At 34.6% G+C, this 25,013-nt stretch overlaps 1 protein-coding gene across 3 annotated transcripts in view; it reads right to left on the reverse strand.

The window, feature by feature from the left end:
* Positions 1-948: 948 nt before the first annotated feature.
* Positions 949-25,013, reverse strand: part of LOC113502764 (calcium release-activated calcium channel protein 1-like) — a 66,867-nt gene continuing 42,802 nt past the window's right edge. Inside the window, exons 1-7 of one of the 3 annotated variants that reach the window (XM_026884438.1) lie at positions 18,189-18,274; positions 7,714-7,952; positions 4,952-5,150; positions 4,347-4,494; positions 3,217-3,483; positions 2,733-2,834; positions 949-2,331 (exon numbers count right to left, since the gene is read on the reverse strand). In XM_026884438.1, the coding sequence (XP_026740239.1) occupies positions 2,186-2,331; positions 2,733-2,834; positions 3,217-3,483; positions 4,347-4,494; positions 4,952-5,150; positions 7,714-7,952; positions 18,189-18,206 (1,119 nt within the window). In that variant the 5' untranslated portion in view covers positions 18,207-18,274 and the 3' untranslated portion in view covers positions 949-2,185. Of the gene's footprint in view, positions 2,332-2,732; positions 2,835-3,216; positions 3,484-4,346; positions 4,495-4,951; positions 5,151-7,713; positions 7,953-18,188; positions 18,275-25,013 lie in introns of those variants that run through there. The other 2 variants (XM_026884437.1, XM_026884439.1) reach the window with 2 other exon arrangements.

Here is a 25,013-nt window from a genome sequence, read left to right on the forward strand (position 1 = left end):
GAATCCTATTACTGATGCCCCACTGTCTGTCAGTACACTACGTCCGTCACCGGGCTGTATCTCATGAACCTTGATAGTTAGACAGGTAAAATGTTAACAGATTATGTATTTCTATTGCCGTTTGACGGAGTTACTTGACGTGAATTCACCTTAACTGATTGGTAATTATGAAGACTACAAATCAAAAGTGATCCCACAGGAATATAATTTTGAGATACAATACATAACATCCCTACTAATATTATAAATGTGATAGTAACTCTCTCTGTCTGTCTGTCTAAACCACTGAACTGATTTTAATGAAATTTGGTACAGAGATAGAGTTGACCTTGAGAAAGAACAGAATAGTTTTATCCCGGACTTTTGAAGAGTATTCTTGGAAACGCGATATAACCGAAATCGACGCGGGCGAAAAGCTAGTATCTTATATGTTAATCCAGGTTTGGTTGTTATCCATAAATCAGTGCAAAAAATGTCTAAATCCGTTCAGTGGTTTTCGCGTAAAATGGTTTTCGTAACAAACATCCATACTTACACCACCCGCGAAAATAATTTAAGTAGGATTAAAAAGAAAACGTGACAAGTTTAAAGAGGTCCATTTATTTTATTTATAATTTTATTCATTACTTATATTAACAAATTCACATAAAATATCAGCATTAACAACTGGAAGTCCATTTGAGATTGGTCCACACGATACAATTGGATAGGTACATAATTATATACTTTTTAAGATTCTTTTTTTAGACAGTCTTTCTAATTAGGGTTGGTGCTAGTGTTCAACACAAAATTAAATATATCTTTCCTTCTCTGACAAAAAGAGATGGAGCTATACAAATATATATTATTGTCTCTTTCTTATAATGAAAATAATGTCTTTAACTTTATATGGCAGAAAAGTTTTATTTTTAAATGTTTAAATTTTATAACAGAATAATTGTAAATAAATTTAAATAAAAATATCGACAAATAATCTGAATATCAGTTACACAGTCAGCACCATACTTAATTATATTAAATAAACAAAAGTACATACATTTTGAACCTTATGCATGTGACATAAGGTAGAAAATTCACAAATTCATTGTACTTTCGAAATAACACTCCCTTAATTCTTAAAAATCTAATTTCAAATAGTTCTTCAATATAACTTGACCTCTTTGAAGTTAAATATTTGACAGAGTGAGCGAGACACAAGTATATAAAATGATTGAGTAGGATAGAGACAGTGATACGTTGCATCTCAATTCAGAGAGATCAAGTTATATTGGCCGTTTTGTACGTCATCGCCGTTTCATTATTTTACATTCGTTTACGTGATGATTACAATACATATTTCTTAACATCTTGGATGCCTAGGGTAAATTTAATTTGACAGTCAACTATAAAATCGAATGGAATAATTATGCATAGAAAATTGAACTTTATGGCGTTTACATAAGGTACCATCTCGATACGAGCATTATATAAGTATCCTTTTTCGGCAAAGCAAATGGATTTTTACACAAACCACATAAAGTTCATTATGCTATGTCATTTTTTCCCGGTAGCGCGTTTGAAGTTGGAAGTTAGCAGAAACTGAATTTGTGTCAACTAAGAGATTGTACACAAACTTCCATAGCTAAGAATATAATATCACTTGTACATTGATAATATACTTAGAAATTATTATATTACTGTACAATGACTCTTAATAGTTCAAAAATGAGGTCACCGCATTAAAATCCAAAGAAAAGTTCAAACTTGGCACATATCTTTTTTAACTATGAAAAAATATGGCATAATAGCACCAACTTGTTACTATATAGTCCGTTCAAACATTATAAATTCAAAAAAATTGGAACAACTTGTCAAACTAGCTGACCAATTTTTTTTTAATGTCCAACTGACATTTAGTAACAAATCTTTTAGCAACATCCTTGTAGGTCTCAAGTAATCATATTATTCAGTACCTAAATAAGTTCTAGAAGTTCAATAGCCACTTTCCATAAAAGTCTTAGACTGAAAGCCGACCTCAACACACTAAGCATTTTCTCCCCATTGCTTCAGAAGTACGTAGAATACGATATTGCCCTCAAGATACTTAGGAGAAAAAGACTTCCACAAAAAAATCCTCAAACCTGAACCAGACTTCAGTCTAGGATACTGGCTGGAAGTTCCAAGGGTTTTCTTCCTTGGTTAACGTTTAAAACATGTTAACTTTGACAGTAGCGGTGTCCAGTTCCCGTTTCATGCTTTCCAACTGCTCAATGTCCTGGTTTGAGGTCTCGCACTTCTGTACCACCAGGGAGTGGTAGAAATGTATCGCGAACGCTACGAAGACGATTAATACTGGAAAAGAAAAAATGTAACAGGTTAGTTTTGCTAGGCTTTTGGGGTTAAGTTAAATATACATAGGTATTTAAATTGGAACTGTAGTTATAAGGCGGTTCTTCTTCTTTTTGGAAAACAAAATGTTTAAGTAGTAATACTTAATAGGTACCTAATAGTTCAGTGAACAATTACAATGATATCGTAAGATGTAAGAGCTAACCCGCATTTTTTTTGTCCAGTTGAAAAGCCAAGACTTTAAACCCATACCGAGTTGTTGGTCTGGGTATATATCGAACTCTCACCGACTAAAACCACCCTGGTCCTTATCAATTGCCTAACCCAGAGTCAATGGATCGCTCGCACGGCTCTAGCAAGCCTTAATCCCTTTGGACTCCTTGAGGAGTGGGGATATCACGTACCTGGTATGACGATGACGGTGGCAGCCGTGGCTGCCGCGAACGAGTAGTCCCAGAACTTCACCCAGCAGAGAATAGCGATCTCCACCAGGAACAAGAATAAACCTGGAATGGAAAAGCAATTACATTTGAAACTTTTGAAGGATAAAAGGAAACAATGACAATGACTTTAGTGTGATCAGGAAAACGCAAACCCGTTCTGGTTTGATCCTTGATGGGGTTGATTGGGAACTGCATAGTGGTTGCATGGTAATTTTTCAAGATTTTTTTAAAGGACGTCTTATTGTTTTTGAGACAAAAGTTGTATGGACTCATAGTTAAAAAAATACTCAGTAGATAAATTTTCTTCTAAAATTATCCAATACTCATGAACTGACGTAGCGACCGCGTCGCAAGTCGGACAATCCCTTTAAATAAGGATAACCTTTATATCATTTATGACTTTCACTTAAGTTACTTTTCATGACTGAAACTTATGTGAACTTACCTAAAACTGTACTAAAAGCCCAGGCCAGCTCGATGAACCCCCGCATCCTCTCATGCGGCGAGTCCCGCAGAGCTCTGGCGGGCGCTCCGGGCGTCTCCATCTTGCTCACAGCGTCGATATTCGGCAGCAGGTACGTGGATATCATGAGGGCGAAGATGTGCACTGCCACGAGGACCGTGGTACACACCGCGAACATTACGAACAGCCACTCTGGGACGTTCGTCGGCTCGTTTATTTGTAGTTCCACCATCGCTACCATGGCGAAACCTGAAATGAAATTTCGTTTGGTTAATGGGCTGTTTCAAAAAGACGTCGGATAGGTAATGTAAATATAAACTTGCAAATATATTACGGAACGCAATAAAGGTATTGAGTAGGTGTACTGACGTAGGAACCCAAAACTTGTTTAAGGGATCTTGAGATACCAAACCATTAAAAACATTTGTGATCCCTAAAAGCCGATCAAACTATGCCCGGTTGTTATAAAATTAATTGGATAATGCATTATACTATGGATTTTAAAAATAAGAAGTCATTATAATATCTGCATCATAAACAGTAAAGGCTTCCCAAGCGTTGAAAAAAAACCTTTAAGCGCCGAGAATCTACGGAAGAAATAAGGTTGTGTTTTGCACTGGGGTACGAGTTCTTAAGAGTAACTTGCGCCAGTATAAACAGCCAACAGGTTAGGGAATATTAAACGTGCCACAACACACGCTTTGTCAGAAGCTTATAAATGATGCTAACAAGCTTAATGAACTTTGCCGGAGTTCGTGTTAAATGAATGTACGCCAGGAACGTTGGGTTACATTATTTTATACGATTCACTGAGGTGTTGTCGAAAAATCATTAAGCACCAATAGCTGCATGAAACTGTTTTGCCTGATTTGCTCTTTTATTCTTTTCATTTAGGGTTACCAGACCAGTAATGTAAAATGTATATCTGTAAATGAGAAAATGACTCAGAAATCACACACTAAAAACTATCTTCTCAAGTTCACAACTAGTTACCTTCTTGCATAACCTTATCCAACCTTAAAAGACGTCCACAGCTAGACAAAGGCACCCCCTACTGTTCACCTCTTTATTAACTACCTAATCTTCTGTATAAGTGGTTTGTAAAAACTCACCAGATAATAGTTCCGAGGTGGTGGCAGTGGCTTTGAGTTTTGCCCTGGACATGTGCAGCCGGCGCCACGAGAGCCCTTCAGAACCCTGAGGCAGTTCCTCATTCCATCCTGGAGACACCGGCATCGTCAGCGCTACCTCACTTACACTCTGGAAATATAAAACAATAATGAATAGCGGAACGACGGAGAGTTAGTTCAGATAATCTGTTTTATTAAGGATTGTGTGGGGATTAAGAAATGTAGGTTATCGCGGTCTTGGAAACAGATGTTTCTGATTCTGTGTATTTTGGTTTAGGATATTTTTCGATTCCAAATAGAAGGTCAGGAAGTTATTTAGATGTTATTTGTAGGGATAATTCCTTATTTTGTGTTTTAAACATTTAATAAAATACCACATAAACTCTGACAACATGGATTTACATCAATCATACGAAAATAATATTATTATATTCTGCTTCCACACCGCTTTGGATAAGTCAAATATCGGTTACTCCTGCAAAATAGCTAGACCTTTAACATATTAGCTATTATGTAGCAAATATGCTTAAAATGCTACCTGTTATAATAGATCTAATTATAGTAAATCAAAATAGTAAAATACCAACCTTAATAGACTGATTACATTGACAAGGGTTCTGAAGATACCCTGGACTGAGCAGCACTGTGGTCGCCGACTTGTTGGAGACCATCCCGTTGGGGGTCACACTCCCGTTGGGGCTGGTGCCTCCTTTAGAGCACACGTACTCGAGGCTGTGCGGCGGGGTCACCGATATTGTGGGGCTGTCTGTCACGCTGACCTTGAATCTGGAGACAAAGGAGTGTGTAAGGTTAGTAAGTGTGGCATGTAGGTGTGAGTTACTTTGTAAGGCAGTTCGTCTGTGTAGCAATTGAAATTTGCTTTACGAGTTACATTTGATTGAGTTTGAGTGGTGTATGGTTGCAGTCTCTTCGGTTTTCGAAATTTTTGCTGCATGTACCTTAATTGTTGTATGAAGCTTAATATTGATTGTTATGGTTTTTTTTAATGGTAACTTAGAAACTAGTAATTTTGTAATTTTTTTGTAAATTGTGATCTTTTGTAAATATGTATATAGATATGTCTTTGGTAGTGAATGATAGCATTTCAACAACAAATAACGTTTATGTTAGTTTTTAACCGATTGCAAAAAAGCTTATCAATGTGAGTGATGTTTCGTAAATGTCTGTGATCAGTAATTTAAAAGTATTTTTTTTAAATACATAATTTCTGCTGTGTAGTTATTCAATTGTTTTATTACGAATTATCTTCTGTTTTGTTTCTGTGTAACCTCTTCGATTGCGAAAGCCATTTATATTTTCTTTTACTGAAAAAAGATCCCTTTGTCGATCTCACCATGTTACGGGAACTCGTAAGTATATTATGATTTCTAAACGCCTAGCCTTAACATTTATAAGCTAGATTTCAAACAACCGTTAGGTCCTATATTTTGCTCTTGACCTAAATTTAAAACGAAGGTCGTTTAATATTTTGCTCAACAACGTTCGAAGTATTTTCTGCATTACAGCGCTACTTATGAACTTCAGCAGTTGGCTCGTATGACATATTATTATCATGTCTTAAGAACTAAAGACTTCATAACCTAGGACCTAGGTACTCAATAAATCTAGACCTATAGGCCACTTATTATACAATATCCGTAATTAAGCGAATACCGTACTGCGCATGCGTCAACCTCGGGCAAACTGCGTTCTTACTTCAAACATTTGCCTCCAACACAACGGAAAAGCGACCGACGGCGACGTCGCGTCAGTTCCCTCGCGACAAGCGAGCTATGCGGAGGCCGGATGTACGCACTTTCACAGGAGTTACTGTCTATAAAATACGGCGCAACGCGCAAACAACATAGCTACTAGCGCGAGCCTCGCAGCGGGTGGCCGTCTTTCTCTACCCTGTATGATAACAGCAAGTTACATTTTCGAGATCAATATCGATGTATTCGATATTTTTATCACGTTTTTAAATAATTAGGTCTCATATTTACATACTTTATTTTAAAATATCTAGAAACCTTCGTCAAGGAGGTTATATCACATATTTGGAAATAATTTGGTTTAATAGACTGTTATGAGAATTTTCAATCGAACAGCGTGTCATAGGAATGAAAGCTGATTCCGGGAGGTTGTAAACTACGTCAGAGATATCAATTTACTCTCTTTATACTTGTAGCATAATGGACTTTGTGTATGTGCAACAGCTGAACAAATAAAAAGATTGTATTGCGCAAATGAAGGAGGAAATCAAATCTGTCGTGTCTAGTAACTTGAATAACAAAGACAAGACAATCCATTAGTGGATATTTAGATGACTTTTGGATATCATTATAAAAATAAAAAAGATTTATGAAAACCCGCGAAAAGCTACGGATAAGAACGATTGAATATAGCTTGGTATTGGGCACTGGCACAAAAGTTATGACTTCTTATGAAGCTGAATTGGCACCTCTAGTAATTGCTTTTAGTAAATTTTTGATTTTATAATATAACTGAAGAAGTAGACATTTGGAAAAGTCATACTTCAAATAGTTAAAGAAGATTAACGTACCTCACACTTTTTAACACCAAAATCACTTTAACTAACACTGGCACTCAAATTAAAACGGATTCTAAATTCAAAAAAATCAAAATGGCTTCTACAAATTTTGAGCGAAATTGCGCGTCATCGAAGTATTTGGCTAATTCTAAACATGAATAAAATTAATCGTAATCTATATTATATTAGAAAATAGAATTGTACATTTGGAAACTAATTTTAGCACTTCTATTTTAGGTTTTATCTCCCACAGTTGTAATGAGTTTTGAGGACATTAACGTGTACACAATTGAAACGATTACGCGCACACGTCACCGAACTTATGTTATTAAGTTTTATAGAATGACATTTTTTCATACCCTCTAAGTGTTAACATTTTTTACTACCACCCATAAACGTCTTGACATTATTATAACTACCGTCTTTTTTCTTGATTTATTTATAATGCTCACATAGATTCCATCCTACAGTTTTGTTTGTCAATTGTTTATCTCTAGTCTTTAGTATATTTTTCTTTGATTATGTTAACACACAAAAAACACAATACGGAATAACAAAGACACAACAACACATCAAGTTAGTCACAATATAAAGCAAAACGTGATGTACACCGCAAATGGACACCGATCCTAACCAGAAAAAAATGATCACGAAAACATTAATATGAAAGTACGTAAAGAAGTCCCTGGATCACAGCCCTTGATACATAATTATAAATAGAACTATTGCGATGATAATTCCAGAGGACATCGCAACGAGTTAGTGACAGTACATAATGTAGGTTACCAGGAAGCTTACTTTGGGTAATCATAGCTGGGCGGCTTCGCAATGAAGGGGTAAGAGTCTGTGAGGCCCAGGCTCTTGGGTCGGGGCTCGTGCCTGTTTCTGTAGGTTCTGTGTGACCGCTCGTAGATGTGGTCGGATGTGTGGTACCTTTGCAAGGTGCGGGGCCGTGCCTTCCCGCTTGGCGGCGTCTGGGTGCATTGGTCGACGCGCGGTGATTCCTCCACGCTCGTTACGAAGCTTGCCTCTGATACCTGCGAAAGAGAGTTCAGGTAAATTCCTTGGAGTTAAATTGTAGTAGACGGTACGAAATTACAGGTGGCAATTTTCTTCTAGGCAAAGTTCTCGCCTAGAAGATGGTTTTATAACAGAGACAGTCAAGACAGTAAGTATTAAGGTGGAGTCTTCTAATAATGAATAAATTTCACTTTAAGAATCAGTACTCGAATGATTTTTTGATATCGCAAAAGTAGTCGAACGTGCAAAGCTTTTGGTCTACTCTATCCGGGATCAAAGGACTTATATTTCTTTTGAAAAACAAACGTTTTAATGCTTACTTATTTTTTGATGCTTTATAAATAGTATTCGTAGGCATAAAAGCATAGTTTAATATAGTTTTAAAATGTATCCAGCGAACTATAGTTTCCAATGTCTATTATTTTAACAATTAAAAAGTCCCTCCGAAATAGGTGGTATTTAATTATTTCTAAGAATTTCTATCCACGGGTTTTAGATTTTGTTCGTAATTATCTGAACCTCATAATTTTTGCTTTTAATAAACCCTCTGTAGTCGTCCATGCGCGGATATAATGAGTGTTATTAATTAAGTATGCAAAAGCACAGTTCATATGCAGTAATTATAAGAATTTTATATTGTTCGCTATGGGGAGATAGGAGTATTGAGTATTAAACTATGCAAATTGAGGCGTAATATTCTCCAGTAGTTATTATCGTCATAGCTTAGTGTAATTATTAAAAAATTGAATATCTTAAGGTGAGACAGATTTTTACTAGTTTTTCACCCTAATAATCACAGCGAATTTGTGTAAGGGCGATGTCAATATTATTAAAAAGTTTTTTAGTAGTAGTTTGGTGTGGTGGCCTATAATACAACTCGGCGCAGTCTAGATAAATAAGTAATTTGACAAGTCTGCCACACATGCAACTAATGTAAACCAGGATTATCAATGGTAGCACTTAAGCCCGATATGTCGCAAGGAAACGATTAACTGCCTTGGAACTCGTATCGAAATTAAGGAGAAAAAGTTAAAATGGAGGAGAAAGGAAAATATGCTAAAATCAACCAAACCTTTTCACCAAAAAGGTTTCAACCCCGTCTTAAATATTATATACCTTTTCAAGTTTCTCTCATTTACATGTGCATAACAAGTACCTAAACAATGATGATGTCAATATAAACCGAGTTGTTATTTAGCAGCCAGCGTCAACGAGCCGTAACAACGATGGGAACTGATTGTAGAAAACAGTAATTTCACTGATTGCGGCCGCTTACCTGCTGATTATCATACGACATTGACATTGGACGCTCAGTAACGTTGGTTTGTGGTCAGCCTTTATTTGAAAAACAACCTTAAAGTTATGGCACAAAGGCGCTTTTAATGTCAATTTGTGTGGTGTGCTGACTGTGTTCCTAATGCAGCTTTATTTAGACAATGTGATAAATGGTGCGAGTTGTTTTACATTGAAGAGCTGAAAGGCTTTGGTGTCAAAAGTAATATGTGAGAGCTGGCAATGTATTCGGTAACGATTTTTGACATCGTCTGAATAATGTTTTGGTATAGGTTTATTTGTCAGTTATGATTTGAAAAACGACCTTAACATTAGGAAGTTAAGGCGCTTTTAATGACATGTTTCATAAAAATGGTAGGCGTGCACTGAAAGCAGTGCAAACGTGAGAAACACGTGAATTATGTGACAAATAATTTATTTTGAGGTTAATGAGGGGTTTACCTATTTTTAGAATCTATTCAGAGACACCGTATATATTTAGCGCTATTAACCGCTGTTTTGATACCAAATTTGGTTCTCTATGGTGCTACTGAAAAAGGTTTTGATCATGAGAATTACTTGTTTTAAAATCACAGCTTGTATTGTGCGATGCCTCTGTCTAAGCTAGTGGTCAGTAACAGTATCGACTCAAATTCTGTACTGCATATTAAAAACCCTGTATGATCCTTGAAGGACGTATAAGGGACTTGCCAGGAGTATTAAAAAAATATCGAAAAAATCTTGGTCTTTGTATAAAATCAAAATGTAATACTGTAGCACATTATTGACAATTAATATACACCTGAATTTTTGAAAAAAATCCAATCAACCTACAACAATATTGGCTTTCCGTATTGCATAGGTTATCCGTAGGATTTTATCAAAAATTGATCTAGGATAATCCTTTTGTTTTTCTTCAATAACTAATCGCAAATACTTAATCATTGCACACGTCTTCAACATAACTCTTAGTTGATCGAAAGTTTTCTAAATACATTCTGTATCTATACTCTATACTATACTAATATATAAAGCTGAAGAGTTCGTTTGTTTGTTTGTTTCTTTGTTTCTTTGCTAATCTCAGGAACTACTGGGTCACATTGAAAAATTATTTTTGTGTTCAATAGACCATCCATCGAGAAAGGTTTTAGGCTATATAACATCTCGCTGCGACTAATAGGAGCGAAGATACAATGGAAAATGTGGCAATAACGGGGAAAAATATTCATTTTCGAGGGCTTCCGTTCAAAAATTCCTAACTTATATCATCTAACCACGCGGACGAAGTCGGGGTCAACAGCTAGTTAAAAAATAAAATGTGTACGAAGTACCTGAAATTCGTAACAAACAAACACGCTACTCCCTCACAACTACATGAAAAGGCAACAGTTAACATAAACAAAAGCCTAATTCTGCTTAATTACTATATTTGTTCTACAATAGTATTATTTACATTTAAAAGACAGGTATCTATTTTATCTTTAGTAAGTTTATTAGTTTGTTATGAATATTCAGCTATTAAGTAGGTACATATATTTTTGTTAAGATAGGGATTCATGGAAATTACACAGTTTAACAGACTTGTTTTATATTGGTACTAGCTATTGCCTGCGGGCCCGCCCGTTACAAATGACAAATGTTCCCACAAGAATATAAAATCGGGATAAAAACTATCTTATGAGTTAATCCTTATAATCTATCTGTGTATCAAGTTTCGTATAAATACGTTCAGCGGTTTTTGCGTGAAACAGGAAAAAAAACGATATATGTAAACGTTCGCGTTTATAATATTAGCAGGACAGTGGAGTGGTCGAGGTTACCAAGACTTTCCCACTGTGCGCAACGTGTCGGTGACAAACAACGGTGATCCACGAATGCTTGTCCCGAGTCCGGGTGTCTTTTTGCATGTGACTTGAATGTTTGTGAAGCCCTCGCGGCAAATGAAATATCTTAGTGAGGGAGTCGTAAAATACGTCCCACGATGAATAGCTCACAATATTCTCAATATTTTTTTTAAAATTGGCAACTAAAAACAAGTATTTAAATGCAAGCATATTTGATTTGTAACTCCTATCTTATATCATTATGCACGGAATAACGTGAACATAATTTGAGTTAGCAACTCCGAGTAATTTATTTATGCATTCTTCTATAATGACGATATGAGCATAGCATGGAATTTAATGATAATAATTATTCTGTAATTCTTGACCTACAGCTGCCTGTACATAATTTTTGCAAGCGTGGAAACTTGACAGCGCTCTAGACAATGTATATCGGCGTCTCCTTTCCACATTTCCAATATTTCTTAACAGTTGGTGGTAGTCCCTTTGATAAGATCTAGGCTCGAACGCAGCATATTACTGATTCTTAACAAGAAGACAATTACAGTGTACCGATCATAGAAATGTTGATGTATTGTCATGAGGAATAATTGAGAATGAGAATTATAATTGATATGCCAAGGTATGGTATTAAAACTGAAAAATGTTCGTGATTTATAGAAATTAACGACTATGTAACAGAGTGTTATAAGGTTTCGTTTTGGATGTGGTATTGTGGTATTTTATGTGTGTTGAAACTGAACTGGGACTATTTTTGTTGTGGAAGTAGACCCCAAGAGGTTTGCTGTTATACTTCAACAATAATTACTTTATGATTGCCATAGCAGAACATATCTTTTGCCTTCTTATGTATTTGAAGCATCGAAGAAACATCTTTGTCTTGTTATCCCTCTATTCTCAAGTGGACTGCAGTACTTTACTATACGGTCTTAAGATTCTATCTTTTGAGAAGCTCCCTACAGAGCGCTTTTATTAAAATTTCCCGAACTCTCAAGATTTTTCTTTCAAGCAAGCTTACAAAGAATCTTGTTATTCGATAATTTAAAGAACTGTTTTATCGAGAAAGGATTTAAAAGCAGGAGATTTTATTCAACTAATCCTCAGATTTCAGATAAAAAAAATTGTTTTAACGTAACCAAACTACCGAGGGATACATAACAGTCAATCCATATTCCAAATTCCCTACCACAACCTTTCAAAGTATCACCGAAGCTATGAAAGAGAGACGTCGCTATCCAGCAAGTACATCTATCTCGCTTCCACAACAACCAGAAAATTACCTTAAAAGATAGTGGTATTCCCCTGAAGATTCTCAGTCACACTGAACATAATAGAGCAATAAATGCTACGTGATCCCGCATCGCGCGGCTGAATCAACACAACACATTAATATGGCCTGTCATCTGAATGTTATCAACATGTACTGTACGTTTCCACTACGGCAATGGTCTATGGCAATAATTACTGAAGGTACTATCCGTGTTGAACAGCTGGTTTGAATCTAGATTGAGGTGTTAATGTGATGCGCTGTGATTTGGAACTAACGTTGGGTTCTTGTTTCTTTTTGTAGGATTTCTTTTTTTGCTACATAGTAAATGGTTTAAATGTCATCAATTCTTCTTATGAGGAACACAAATTCTTTGAACCCATTAAGCATTCAGTAAGTTCTAATTCCTTCGCAATTGATATGGTCCATTGACACATACTAAATTTGGGCCAAACCCTTACTTATTGTGTAGGTACAGATACCAATAACATTCAATTGTTTTGAAAAAATGTTTTTTTCGATTTAGCCCAAAAAATGGAAACACAGGTGCCACTATCTGTGTATTTTAGACAAAGATAATTCTGTGTTTTACTTCCAATTATTCCACTAATTAGATATGAAGATTATTTCAAATTAAATTGCATTACAAATTCATTTGTAATGTAGAAGATACGACGCAACTTTTCGTACGTAGGTATCCATAAATACTTTATGAGGGATAACACATGTGCAATATTTAGCGGGTCGATCGAATACTCAACAAATTGACTTAGCGTACTCAATCGGATTACGATCCGGCCGATATACAACCTGCTCATAACCTATTTAAAGCATGGATATATTGAAGTTATCTGTTATCCAAACTATGCATTATAGACTTTTATTTATGAATTAGAGACATTTGAATGTTAAGGTGTTTGAATTTTAGGAAACTATTAATTGGTCACGTCTTGTAACAGACTGTAAATGTTTTAAATACTTCTAGGCATTGAATAAGCAACTTAAAGTTCTTGGTCAAAATTGGTATGAGACCAAAATATACAAAATCCATTTTATAAATGCTTTAGTCATTTTTTGATGTCACAGAGAAGAAGATTTTCAAATATAATGAGTAATGATAAACAAACAATGCAGATCTAAATTGCAATTATTATTTTATTCCAAAATTTATTATGTTTTTTGGATCAATGTGTGTATTTTCTTGTAGAATGACTTTACCGAAACAACACAACACATCCATTTACTACACGCGCCATAAGAGGACATAGTAAGGTGGACACATTAAACCTAACCTATATTCTGTGACCGAACGATTACTAACTATTCGAAGGCAACAAATCAACACCAGCTATCATCATGTCACTAATCAACATGTACCAGCCTACAGTCACTGCGGCATCTGTAATTATTGCATCTGCGAGCAATGCGCGTGCGCACACTTGTAATATGTCAAGTTTAAGTGATACTTGCGCTGTTGTTACATTGCTATAGGGTCAACGATGTTACGTGTTTCTGTACACACTCTACAAGTCCACAATTCTCTTTTTTTTTAAAACGACTCCCGCAGTAATTAATTTACTTCTTGTGTCGCGGGGGGTTTACAAACATACAAATCACATGCTCAAAGATACCCAGACTCAGAACAAGCTTTTGTGGACACAAATGCTTGTCCTACGCGAAGATCGAACCCACGACACGTCGCGCACAGTGGGTTTGGCGTGGTGACCAAACTAACTATTGTTTTTTTTCACTGAGTTGTTAAATTCAATCTTTTATCCTTTCGATCATTTATCTCCGTGTAGGACTAACTTTTGTGGGGATTTCTTTGTGTATGTGACTTGAATGTTTGTTTTGAATATGAACACCCTCCCTCCCATTCCTAGGATAAATTCCTTAGTAAAGGCGTTTTTTTTTATGAACAATTGTATTTCGGAAAGGATGTTTATCGCACGAAAAATTTTAATTACCAGTCAATAGTAAAAACAAGCCAACTCACCAATGAAAAACAACCCAGCAAAATACTCCGCCAAAACCTAAGCTCATAAAATATAAGTAGATTAAAAGATGTATTTCAAATCTCTTATTTTCGTATCGTTATCTACGCATAATGAGCTGAACTGACCCAATTTGTCGGGTTTGTTATGCTTTCTCAATTAGCTTTAACTCGTAAAACAGCAAACTACGCCGTAAAAATGCTTAACTATGTTTACGTCAATTTTAATTGGATAGAAACAAATGTATCGTGACAGACTACGAAAATCCTGATTGGTATTCGCTGGTACATGTTTGGATTCTGGCTAGGATCAAATATTGGTGGAAATAAGGGCAAAGCAATTAGTAGGAAATATCGTTTTGAGGGATTTTTTCCGATGGTGTTTATCTGGACAAAATCTATCTGATCTAATCTATCTGTTTAAATGGACACTGCCCGTTGGTTAAAACGGAGAATAAGTCTTTAAAGATTCATAGATCAAAAGAGTCAATCGTATACCTACTATGTTTCAACCTTTATGTATTTGACAGACCAAAATTTTATGCTAGTGAAGGCAAAGATGATGACTGAAAAATTAGTTTATGAATAAATCCAACACCACCAACTTTAAGAAACTTAGAGGATGTTATTTCAAGAACAAAACATCAGTATTCCTTAGTCGTTAAAAGACAGAAGTCTTAAAAAACATTACAGGCTAGCAGGTCAGTAATATTCTTGGTAGTGGATAGTTTTAACAAAATAAACAATCTTTCGTTGAGTTTCACCCAATTATGAACGTTTCGTTAAACATCTGTATTGCTTGTTAACACTGGAATAACGATTGGTTTCGAGGAATCCAAGCCCAATTAGTTTAGCAATTGAAGAGATGCAAAATGCTCCTAGGTGAATCATTCTGAGGAACGAGGCAAATTGGAAATGTATGACCTCTTAATAATTTGGATGAGGGATCCAATTACGTCATAGAACTGCTGAAAGATTATTTATACTTCAATTTTCCCTGCAGGCTGGCAAAAGGATTTACAAGACTGTTCCAATTGTGGCAGCGAGAGAGCTTAGTGCACGGCAAAGAGTTATAATTTAATAATTTGCTTATTCCAAAAAAGGGTATTTGTAGTACGTGATTGATTTTACAAAAGTGTACATGTTTAATTACAAATCGAAGGGGTGAGGTGGGTTCTTCTGAGGGTTCTTAGGGTTCAACTATTCTAGAGTTCTAGGGTTCTAAATAGGGTTGTACTTCTTCCACGCTAGTACGAATGTTATCGCTTATACAAAAACCACTTTTTCAATTACTACTGGGGTTATCATTCTCCTAAAAAATGATCACGTGATCGTAGCTAGTTCGACTCAAATCAGCTGATATAGTCATAGAAACATCATGGCTTCGAAAGGAAAACTAGTCAATTGTCTTTGGAATAGAATGGTTTTTATGTTATGGGTTTTCCGACTTTTTTGGTTTTGCTGTACAAGCTTACGAAACGATTAATTGTTTATTTATAGATTTATAGGATGTTGAATCACCGTATCTGAGTTGTGGTAATATATGTAAGTACAGATCTAAAAGAAAGATATCTATGATTGATAAAGTATAAAAAGGTCAGGCATATTATTATGGTTTAAAATTATCCTTTCAACTTTTTTTTTTTAATTCTAACAAATAACCTCTACTATAGTTTCACAACTAATATTCGAATATGAACCTTTTCACGATAACAGAGGTAAGTCTTATTTATTACGTTACTTCAAGGGAAAACAAGCGGTAAATAAAAATAAAATCTACTTAAGAATACAATGTCAGAACTTAACTGTCATTTTGACAGGAGAATACATAGCGTTTAACCTATCTTTGAGTCCAGGAAATTTCTCTATTATCGCCTTTGTTTAACTATAATATACGTAAATAACTATAATAATTTTAAGTAGCCGCATAATAAAGACACGACATGTATGTTTGACAGGCATTCCAACCAGTTACGAAGTATTTGTTATCGCAGTCTACTTGAGAAGTAGTTCATAATAAACAAATATTAGTTTATCATTATGCAAATAAATCACTCGTTTCCACGTACGTTGTAGTCTTTGATTACTCGCACCTAATGTTTTGACTCTCGTATGTGGCAACCTGACAATGTCAACATGAAGAATAAATACTCTTTGGATTCCAAACTCGAACATCTTGGTTTTTTTTTATATTCATTTTATACAACAAGCTATTTTTTTTTGCATATTTTGAAGGTGTTTAGTTTTTTTTCGTGCCAGGATAGGTAATTAATATAATTAAAGATCAGATTCGGTTAAACAGATCAGATACGAGGATTCCGGTATAGAACCATTCAATATGAACACCCTCGTTTCCCCAGTTTAAGATACTATGGGTCAGTGGGTCGTCTTAAAGAATGCTTCCCACTTGCAGTACTAAGAGGATCGTATCTTTGATATTTGATCTGGATTTTTGTTGATCACTGTAGGTACATAGATTGTTTTTTTTTTTAATCTTAGTGTAGGCCCTAGGCTTTGGGCCTTAAAACGTTAATCTTTAAATGGCAGCTAGTGATATTTAATTGGTTAGAATCATTTATTTGCATACGAATAGCTTCTGTTTATGAAGATAGGAAATGAGATAGTTTTGTATAACAAATTCTTTTGTGTAATGAACTTCTTGTCATTGTTCGGGTCAATGCCGTTGACTTTACTATTCGGTATCCACTTAATTTATTCTAAATATTTGATCTTAGATAATATTTGTAGTGTGCATAGCATTCATGTAACTAAACATTCGGAAATACGTTTTAAAATGTAAGACGTTCTTGCGAAAAAAAAACATTTTCACAAGCTTTGATTTGATTGTTGCACTCGAGGCCTAGATTTTTACCGTAGTAAAAGAAATTGGCAAACTTTGTCGAGTAAACTAGAGTCACTATTTTAAATCAACTGCATCAGCCTCATTTTAAAACATCAAATAACTGCAGAGGAAAAAATACTACGGTACGTTTAAGAAAAATAAATAAATGGCTAGGAACGAAAAATCATTAGAATAGGGTACCGCGCACCCTATTCTATAAGCTTGGCAGAAGGTGGCAGAAGTCCATACGTCATCTGTAGGTATAAAAAAAATAATGTTGTTCCTATATACATAGAAAGTTGTCAAACTCTCAATTTCGTTTCAACGTGATTAATATGAAAGCGTTGTGTCAAAGTTAATTGCTCACATGTAACTTTACACTTGACTAATTAATTTTCATATAATTAATCTTTATAGTTGAGTAACCGTGACAGAGATTTCTGCATATTGCTTTTTTGATTAGAGAAACAGAAATATAAAAATATTGAGATTGTTATTGAGTATAGAATAATAAGATATTATGAAAAAAAAGTATTTTAACACACGGTTATATAAAAATATATATCACAGTTCTCGTAAAAACAAACATGATGGGATTCTGTCTTTGTTATTGAATTCCAATGTCTACCGTATGGTTCCATCATCGTAGGAACTCGGTAGTACTATAATAATAATTATATTATTACATATATCACTAAGTATAAAAAAACTCAATCGGATATTACGAGCGATTGAACTCTAAGCTCAAAGACGTGACCTCAAACAAAAGTAAAAAAAAACCGGAGTAACTCCTTTCACTGTGATATAATTAACAAGACAGATACAGACTCTTAGTGAAAAAAATATTATAAGTAAGAATTATTTCTATACATAAGGGCCTAGTCATTAAGTTGTCAGGATCATTATGAGTAAATTAGTCTCCAAGGCGACGAACTGTCCATCTTATTCGGTAAGTGTGTTAATGCATACGGCAATAAGCGGTGACAATAAACTCAAATAAACGTACTAGAAAATATTTATATACATATTTATTACCTTAACCTTATCCTTCATATTTGGTGATAAAGTTTCTCTTGATAAAATATTTTAAAAAATCACTAAAATAAATCACAATTAATTTAAGTCTTAACTAAATCACAGAACACATAATACTAATTCACTTTTTAAATATTTTCGTTTTCGAATCACTGGTTGTTTAAAAAGTTCGTTTATTCAAATAAATTGCGTAGACAATAGAGTTTTGGCGCGCTATGATGAGCGGGAAAATTGACATTTCGATGTGACGAGCATGCGCGACTACCGGGAAATGATGACTGACTCCGTTACTAGAAGATCGACGTTTTAAATAATCACGCTTCAAAATCATTAGTTGTGAGCGTGTAGTTATTACTATTGCAATTTCATGTATGGATACGCAAAGTTTTTAATATATGGTCACGCGTAAAAACCCCGCTGGTTGGCAGAACGCTCTTTATGGCCAAAATATAGTTTAAGAGATTTTTGGTAGTTGGTCTATAATTTTGGGCAATGATCGTAAATATTATATTATAAAGCTAGTATGTAATTAATTTGGGCTCTAGTTATGGCTGATGTCTGTAAGTCAATTTACTCTCAAAATTAGAACGCCTTCTAAGATTTGAAAAGAACGATAGCTATTAATGACACATAAAGACGTGTCATTAAAATGACAAGCATGTCAATGGATCTCAATTAGTATTCATTATTTATTGCACAAAAGCAAGTAATGAATCGTAAAAACCTCTATTTTCTAGACTTGTAAAGAGAATTTTCTATGGATGTCATGCCAAACTCTGATTTGGTATGATCTTAAGTTAAACAATTTTATGATGTCAAAGCCAAAAGTTCTCAGTCCATTATTTGAAGATTTACATAGTAATTTACGGATTATTACTTTTTGTTATTGCCAAGTAGTTAAATCGCGAGTGTCGGTTAAATATTTTGTCAAAATGACCACAGAGATTTAATGTAAACATAGTCATGGCGATTTTTTTATTAAAAAACAAACGCACTTTACTTGAGCGCCTATCGTAGAATGTGTTTTTATTACGGGGATTTTTAGGATGTACAGTTTTTTTAATGACAACTTTAATTGAGAAATTTAGAATCAATCAACATGAGTTGGTTTGCTTCATTCGATAATCTAATCACTTAAGTTTTATGGCGCATACAAAAAGTATTACTGACCTAGGTCGTGCTGAGATTCAGTGAAGCTTATGGAGGAACACATACAGTATTGCACGTTCTATTTGTATGAAAAGTTTATTATTTAATGTAGTCTTAGTATTGACATTAATTGTATTACAAATGTATTATTTTCTGTAGAACACACTGATTCTAATACCAACAAATTCTGAGGTTTGCTAATCTACAACGTACATTATACACCCAAATCTATGATGAATATAGACATCACACAAGATAATGAAGACACATACAGGCAAACCCATATACAGAAGAAGAATTATTAGAAGAAACGTCATAACGGAATATTTGTATGTTGCCATTAGTTATTAGCTGTTTTATTTTAGCTCCAATTTCTTGTAACGGGATTGTTTTGGGCTTTATCTGTTCACTGTTGTCAGCAAAACTAAAAACATAATTGCTTTTGAGACTTAGAAATGAAACTCTACCAGTCTGTTTCTTTTTTAATTTTATTTTTATTGCTTAAAACGACAGTCCATAGCCAAAATAAAATACAGCCTGTTTCAGTCTTCTGGGCTGGTCGAGTGAGGGGTCGTCTACCCTTAATTTAACACGATTGTAAGAAATGTGATGGATAGCAACTGGTAGAGAAAGATTTTCCATTAAATGGATAACCACTGGACCAGTTCTCATCCTGCTGACTTAGATCCTTAGTCATGAGGGGCCGACGAAGAAAGGGTGTATAGTTAGTAAGGAGGTTTTACTGTAAGAACTTTAAATTACTATAATCAAGTAGGTACTAAGTACTTAAAGCTTGGCGACAACAAGGAGCAACAAAATCGTGATCACAAATATTTTATACTTTATGGTATTTCCACAGCAAATAAAATATTCTAATCGCATCACGTCTGTTCAACGATCAAGGAAAACGTATGGATGTATCCATTTATTACTTTCCTGTGCAAAAATGAGGAGGAAGAAACAAAGAAAGAACCTGACGGTTTAAACAATTGAAACATCGTCTTGGCTTAGTCCACGAATATATAAAAAAAGCTGAAAGCACAGATAAAACATCGAATTTCTCCTACCGCTTCAATTTGAGCGGAAGGGAGTGTCAGACTTCTACTGTTAAAAAACATCCATGTTCCTCTCATTCCTACAGGGTTTCCAGAGACCATGACAACGGTATGCCATTTTTTATTTCATGCCAATATTATTGACATTCCATTTTGACAAGTTATGTGGCTTTGACTTCTCAGTTCATATATTGGAGCGATGTGTTAGCATAAGCGCTCGGAGATGTATACCTAAAATTGGAAGTAATTATGGAATAGCAGATAGTATTAAAAATCTAGGTATAAATTTCATTTTATTTCCTAACTAATAAAACTACTGAGTTTATCAGGATATTAACAGTTATTAAAAATATAATTATTACAATTAATTATTTATTAAATCCCCTTCCTTGTTAATTATAATTAATTCTTTCTTAAGGCAGGTTTTGCATCATTCGTTCTATGAGTACAACCGGTCAAGTGCGAGACGGACTCGTAACACTGAGGGTTCCTTAGAAATAAGCTTGCAAAAAACCGTTGCATTTTATTATTTGTTTTTATAGCGGCCATAGACATACATTATCTGTGAAAATTCCAACTTAGTAATATGTTTCCATTTTTACTCCGTGAATAAGGAGCCATACCTTTTTATTTTGAATTTCTAAACCTTATTGGATTAAATGAATTTTGATTTTGATTTAAATGCAAGCAAAAATTTAAAAGCAAATGTAAGCAAAATTACTTTAAAAGATAGAAGTAGTCCCTTGACCTCGATAAATTATCGATGATGTTATTCTCAATTAAACAAGTAACTACAATGGTATTGTCAACCAATTTACAACCCAGAATGAAGTTATTGTGATAAAGCTATAAAATCGTACCTATTTTTGTGGTTAAAGGGTATTACAATAAACCTGAGTATAATCACGTGTTAATTTTATCGTGCACGTGTAAAACCCAATCATCGCTACTTTTGCTATCATATAACCAATTAAAAAAAAAACTGTCGAATAGTGATTTCGGGAACTGACACTTGTTTGACACTTGATCAAGATTTAGCTAAGTGTTTATCTTTCGTAGAAACGCGAGTAAGACGATTAAAAAAGGAAATAGGTACCTATTGAGTGTTATTATGTAAGGGTACTTATTATGGTGTACTTACAACGGGTCTATTCTCAGAATAGTTCGTTGATGTTTTGCGGTCATATTAAATATATAAAAAGTTTTACTGTAACTAGGAAAATAGTATACATGAAACCAGCATAAAAACGTCATATTTACGAAAAATTTTCGGTCAAGTGCGACACTCGTTCCGTACAATTAGGAAAAAGAAAAATAAATCGTTTGGAGGACAAATAAATGTGATTCATTTGTAATACCACGGATCTATAACTGCAAATATTTACCTAGGTATCACAAGAAATTTCAACTGTGTAGCTGTCACGGTTCATGAGATACAGCCTGGTACAGACGTCCAGACGAAAAGATTTACAGACAGAATTAATAATAGAGACCCTCTTTAATTTTTGTTCACGGAACTCTAAAATAAAAAAGCATGTCTGTCTAGAGTGCCTGTCCTAGATTTGTACATAATTCAGATTAAACAAACAATCTCGGTGACACTGATGAAATTTAGACAAAGTAGATCTCGACGTAAGTAAATATTTTGATCAACTCTATAATTCTGCTCTACATAAAGTAGATCGACAAACAGACTTAAGATAATGATATCATTATAATAATAACTTCATATTTTTGTATGTTATTGTGTACATTGGACTGGTAGTGTGTAAGCCGACCTTACTCCCGACATACCTATACATGTACTTAGTATTAAGCTTAAGTTAATCAGTGCAGTATAATATACACCTTAGACATAGCAACACGTCTTTATCATATTGACACCCAACCCACATTGCAGGACGGTTGAAGTAAGATTTGGATTTTTGCTAACGTTATAGGCAAAATCAATTAACTTTTATATCATCCCACTAGCATGTAAATTAACGGTAAATAAACAATAAACCTTTTTTTGCTGAATCAATGTTACGTTTATTTACGTTTACGTAGCATTTAGACATAAAATCCCTACTAATATTATAAATGCGAAAGTAACTCTGTCTGCCTGTCTGTTACGCTTTCACGTCTAAACCACGGAACTAATTTGGTACAGAGATAGAGTTGACCTTGAGAAAGAAATAAGATAGTTTTTATCCCTTACTTTTGAGGAGTTCTCTTTTAAAACGCGAATATAACCGACCTCGACGCGGCCGAAGCCGCGAGCGAAAAGCTAGTTGAATATAAGTATATGTTTATCAGTTGTTTAGTATTCATACAAACAATCTTTAAGACTAGATGTCGTTGTGTGTAAGTTGTGGAATATAATTTTTGTAAACTAAACCTAAATGCCTGTTTCACAATCACTGATTAGAGCTCTGATATCTGGTAGAAAAAATATAAAAATTACATCCTCCGTTTAAAAAAATCTGTCAAGTAATTTAACGGGAACTTATGTGGCGATGGTGAAACAGGCCCTAAATCTAGGGTCGCATTGATTCGGGGCCAGTTAGACTTGTACGGAACGAGGACGTTTGTCATTGTCACACTTCCGTTGGTCTGATTGTAGGTCAATAAACCTTAACGAAAATAAGACAACAGACATTGTTTGTTAATTTGTTAGTCAATATAGTGAGTAATGCAAATAGTAATGTGAGACGATTGGAGAACGAAATCAAATGGACGACAGGACTTCTTCAGCTCGTTAGTTTGTCAGCAAATCTTAGCGTGGGCAATCATTGGATGGGTGATCATCTACGTCATAAAGAGTTCCTCAGTATTGTCGAAGACGTGGTAAATTGAGAGTTCCTTTTTATTAATGTTTGACAGTTACGGGTAGCCAGAAGCCATGAAGTCTGGGAAACAGTCTAGAACGGCGCTCAGAATGGTAGTTACGCCTTGCAAAACACTGGTACCTAGTTTCATCGAAATTAAAACTACTAGTAAGTAGCACATTTTAAAGGGGAACATACAATCTCAAGTGATGAATTCGGTTAGACTGCTGGAAAGCCATTAACAACACAAATGAAAAAAAGCTGATAGAAGGTGGTATTTAGATGAATTAGTAGTGTGTGGTAACTATTTTCATAGGTAGTCTTTAATCTGGATTGCTGCAAAGAAAGCAGGCATACCTCCACATATCAAAATACCTAGATGGTATGCCATCTAACGTTACATTACGGATGCATTCAAATTTTAGTATGTTAATAGGTATTTCTTTGACAATACCGAAACAGGTGCTATAAAAATCTACATATCTACATCGAATAAATTATGAGGAGGTCGTGATTGTATACTTCGAGGCATAGATCATCATATTATAATTTTCCATTCAGTACAGATAGATTGTTAATTTATTAATTAAATAAATCAATTACATGTAGGACGCCAACGGGAAAATGCTTTATGTATTTGTTATAACAAAATGACAGTAATCTGATATAAGATTTTAATTGGTAGAATAACATCCTCCTATTTCTGATGAAAAATTGATAACTATGTCAAAGCAAAAGAAGACCGGCAAATTTTTCCACACCCAACTTTTGGTATAGCTGAAGATGTTGGTTCCAAGTATTTTTGCCCAGATAGTCAGGGGCGCTAAAGAGTGCTAAAGACGTCGACGTTGTCCCACGGTCACTTGAAGAGTGATGCATTAACCAAACCTTCCTCTGATCTGCATTTTAAAAGTGGTTAGAAAAGTGGGAAGAAAGGTTCACTAAAGATGGCACTTTAAACCGGGACACAATTTTCAGTCAAAACGTGACGATCAAGAAAGATAACACTAATCTAAGCAGACGTACTTACTAATATGAGTAATTGTTCGCTTAACCTTCGTCAATATTATAAATGTAAACAAATGCGATCGCCAGTGTTAATAGATGGCGTAATTTTTTACTTAGTTTATACACATTCAGACATCTTGTACAGCAAAGGTGTGAACTAACATTACCTATTATGCTCCTATACAAACAACAAAATTAACTGGAAGAGTCACAATGGGTTATTTTTGTGACCGACGCTAAATGGCGCAAAGAAAACCTGAATAGCAACAGTTTTCTATGAATCGCTAATATTATGTTTGTGTACTTATTAGGTGAGAACCTAAATGCGCGATGGTTGAAAAATAAAAAATATCTTCAAGAAAACCTAGATTAGTATAGATGCCATATTTTTGGACATCACATACCAGAGCCTACTAAGCTATAACAACAGAGAGTAAGATGTTCTGGTATTCGCCTAGAATGTTTCATAAATGGGCAATAAACAAAAGAAAAGTCAAGATTAAAAAATAGCATTATTTGGGCATATAAATAATTTATTTATTCTATTTGTATAAATTGGTGACTTACTTTTCTAGATATCCATCAGTTCGAATGTTTTTTTTTTAAACTTGACACTTCACAAATTGTTACGGAAAATTTTGTTTTTTTTTTTAGCAATTTTAAATGTAAGTGGAATTACGTATGTTCAGTACGCGGTGTTAATCTAAAACTGCGAGTCTTATTTACAAAACTAAAGGCTATTTAACGAGCGGTTCTAATGTTCGTGTGGCCAATGAAAATTTACAGTTTTACGATAATTTCAG

The sequence above is a fragment of the Trichoplusia ni genome, chromosome 18, assembly GCF_003590095.1.
Source record: "Trichoplusia ni isolate ovarian cell line Hi5 chromosome 18, tn1, whole genome shotgun sequence".
Classification (NCBI taxonomy): domain Eukaryota; kingdom Metazoa; phylum Arthropoda; class Insecta; order Lepidoptera; family Noctuidae; genus Trichoplusia; species Trichoplusia ni.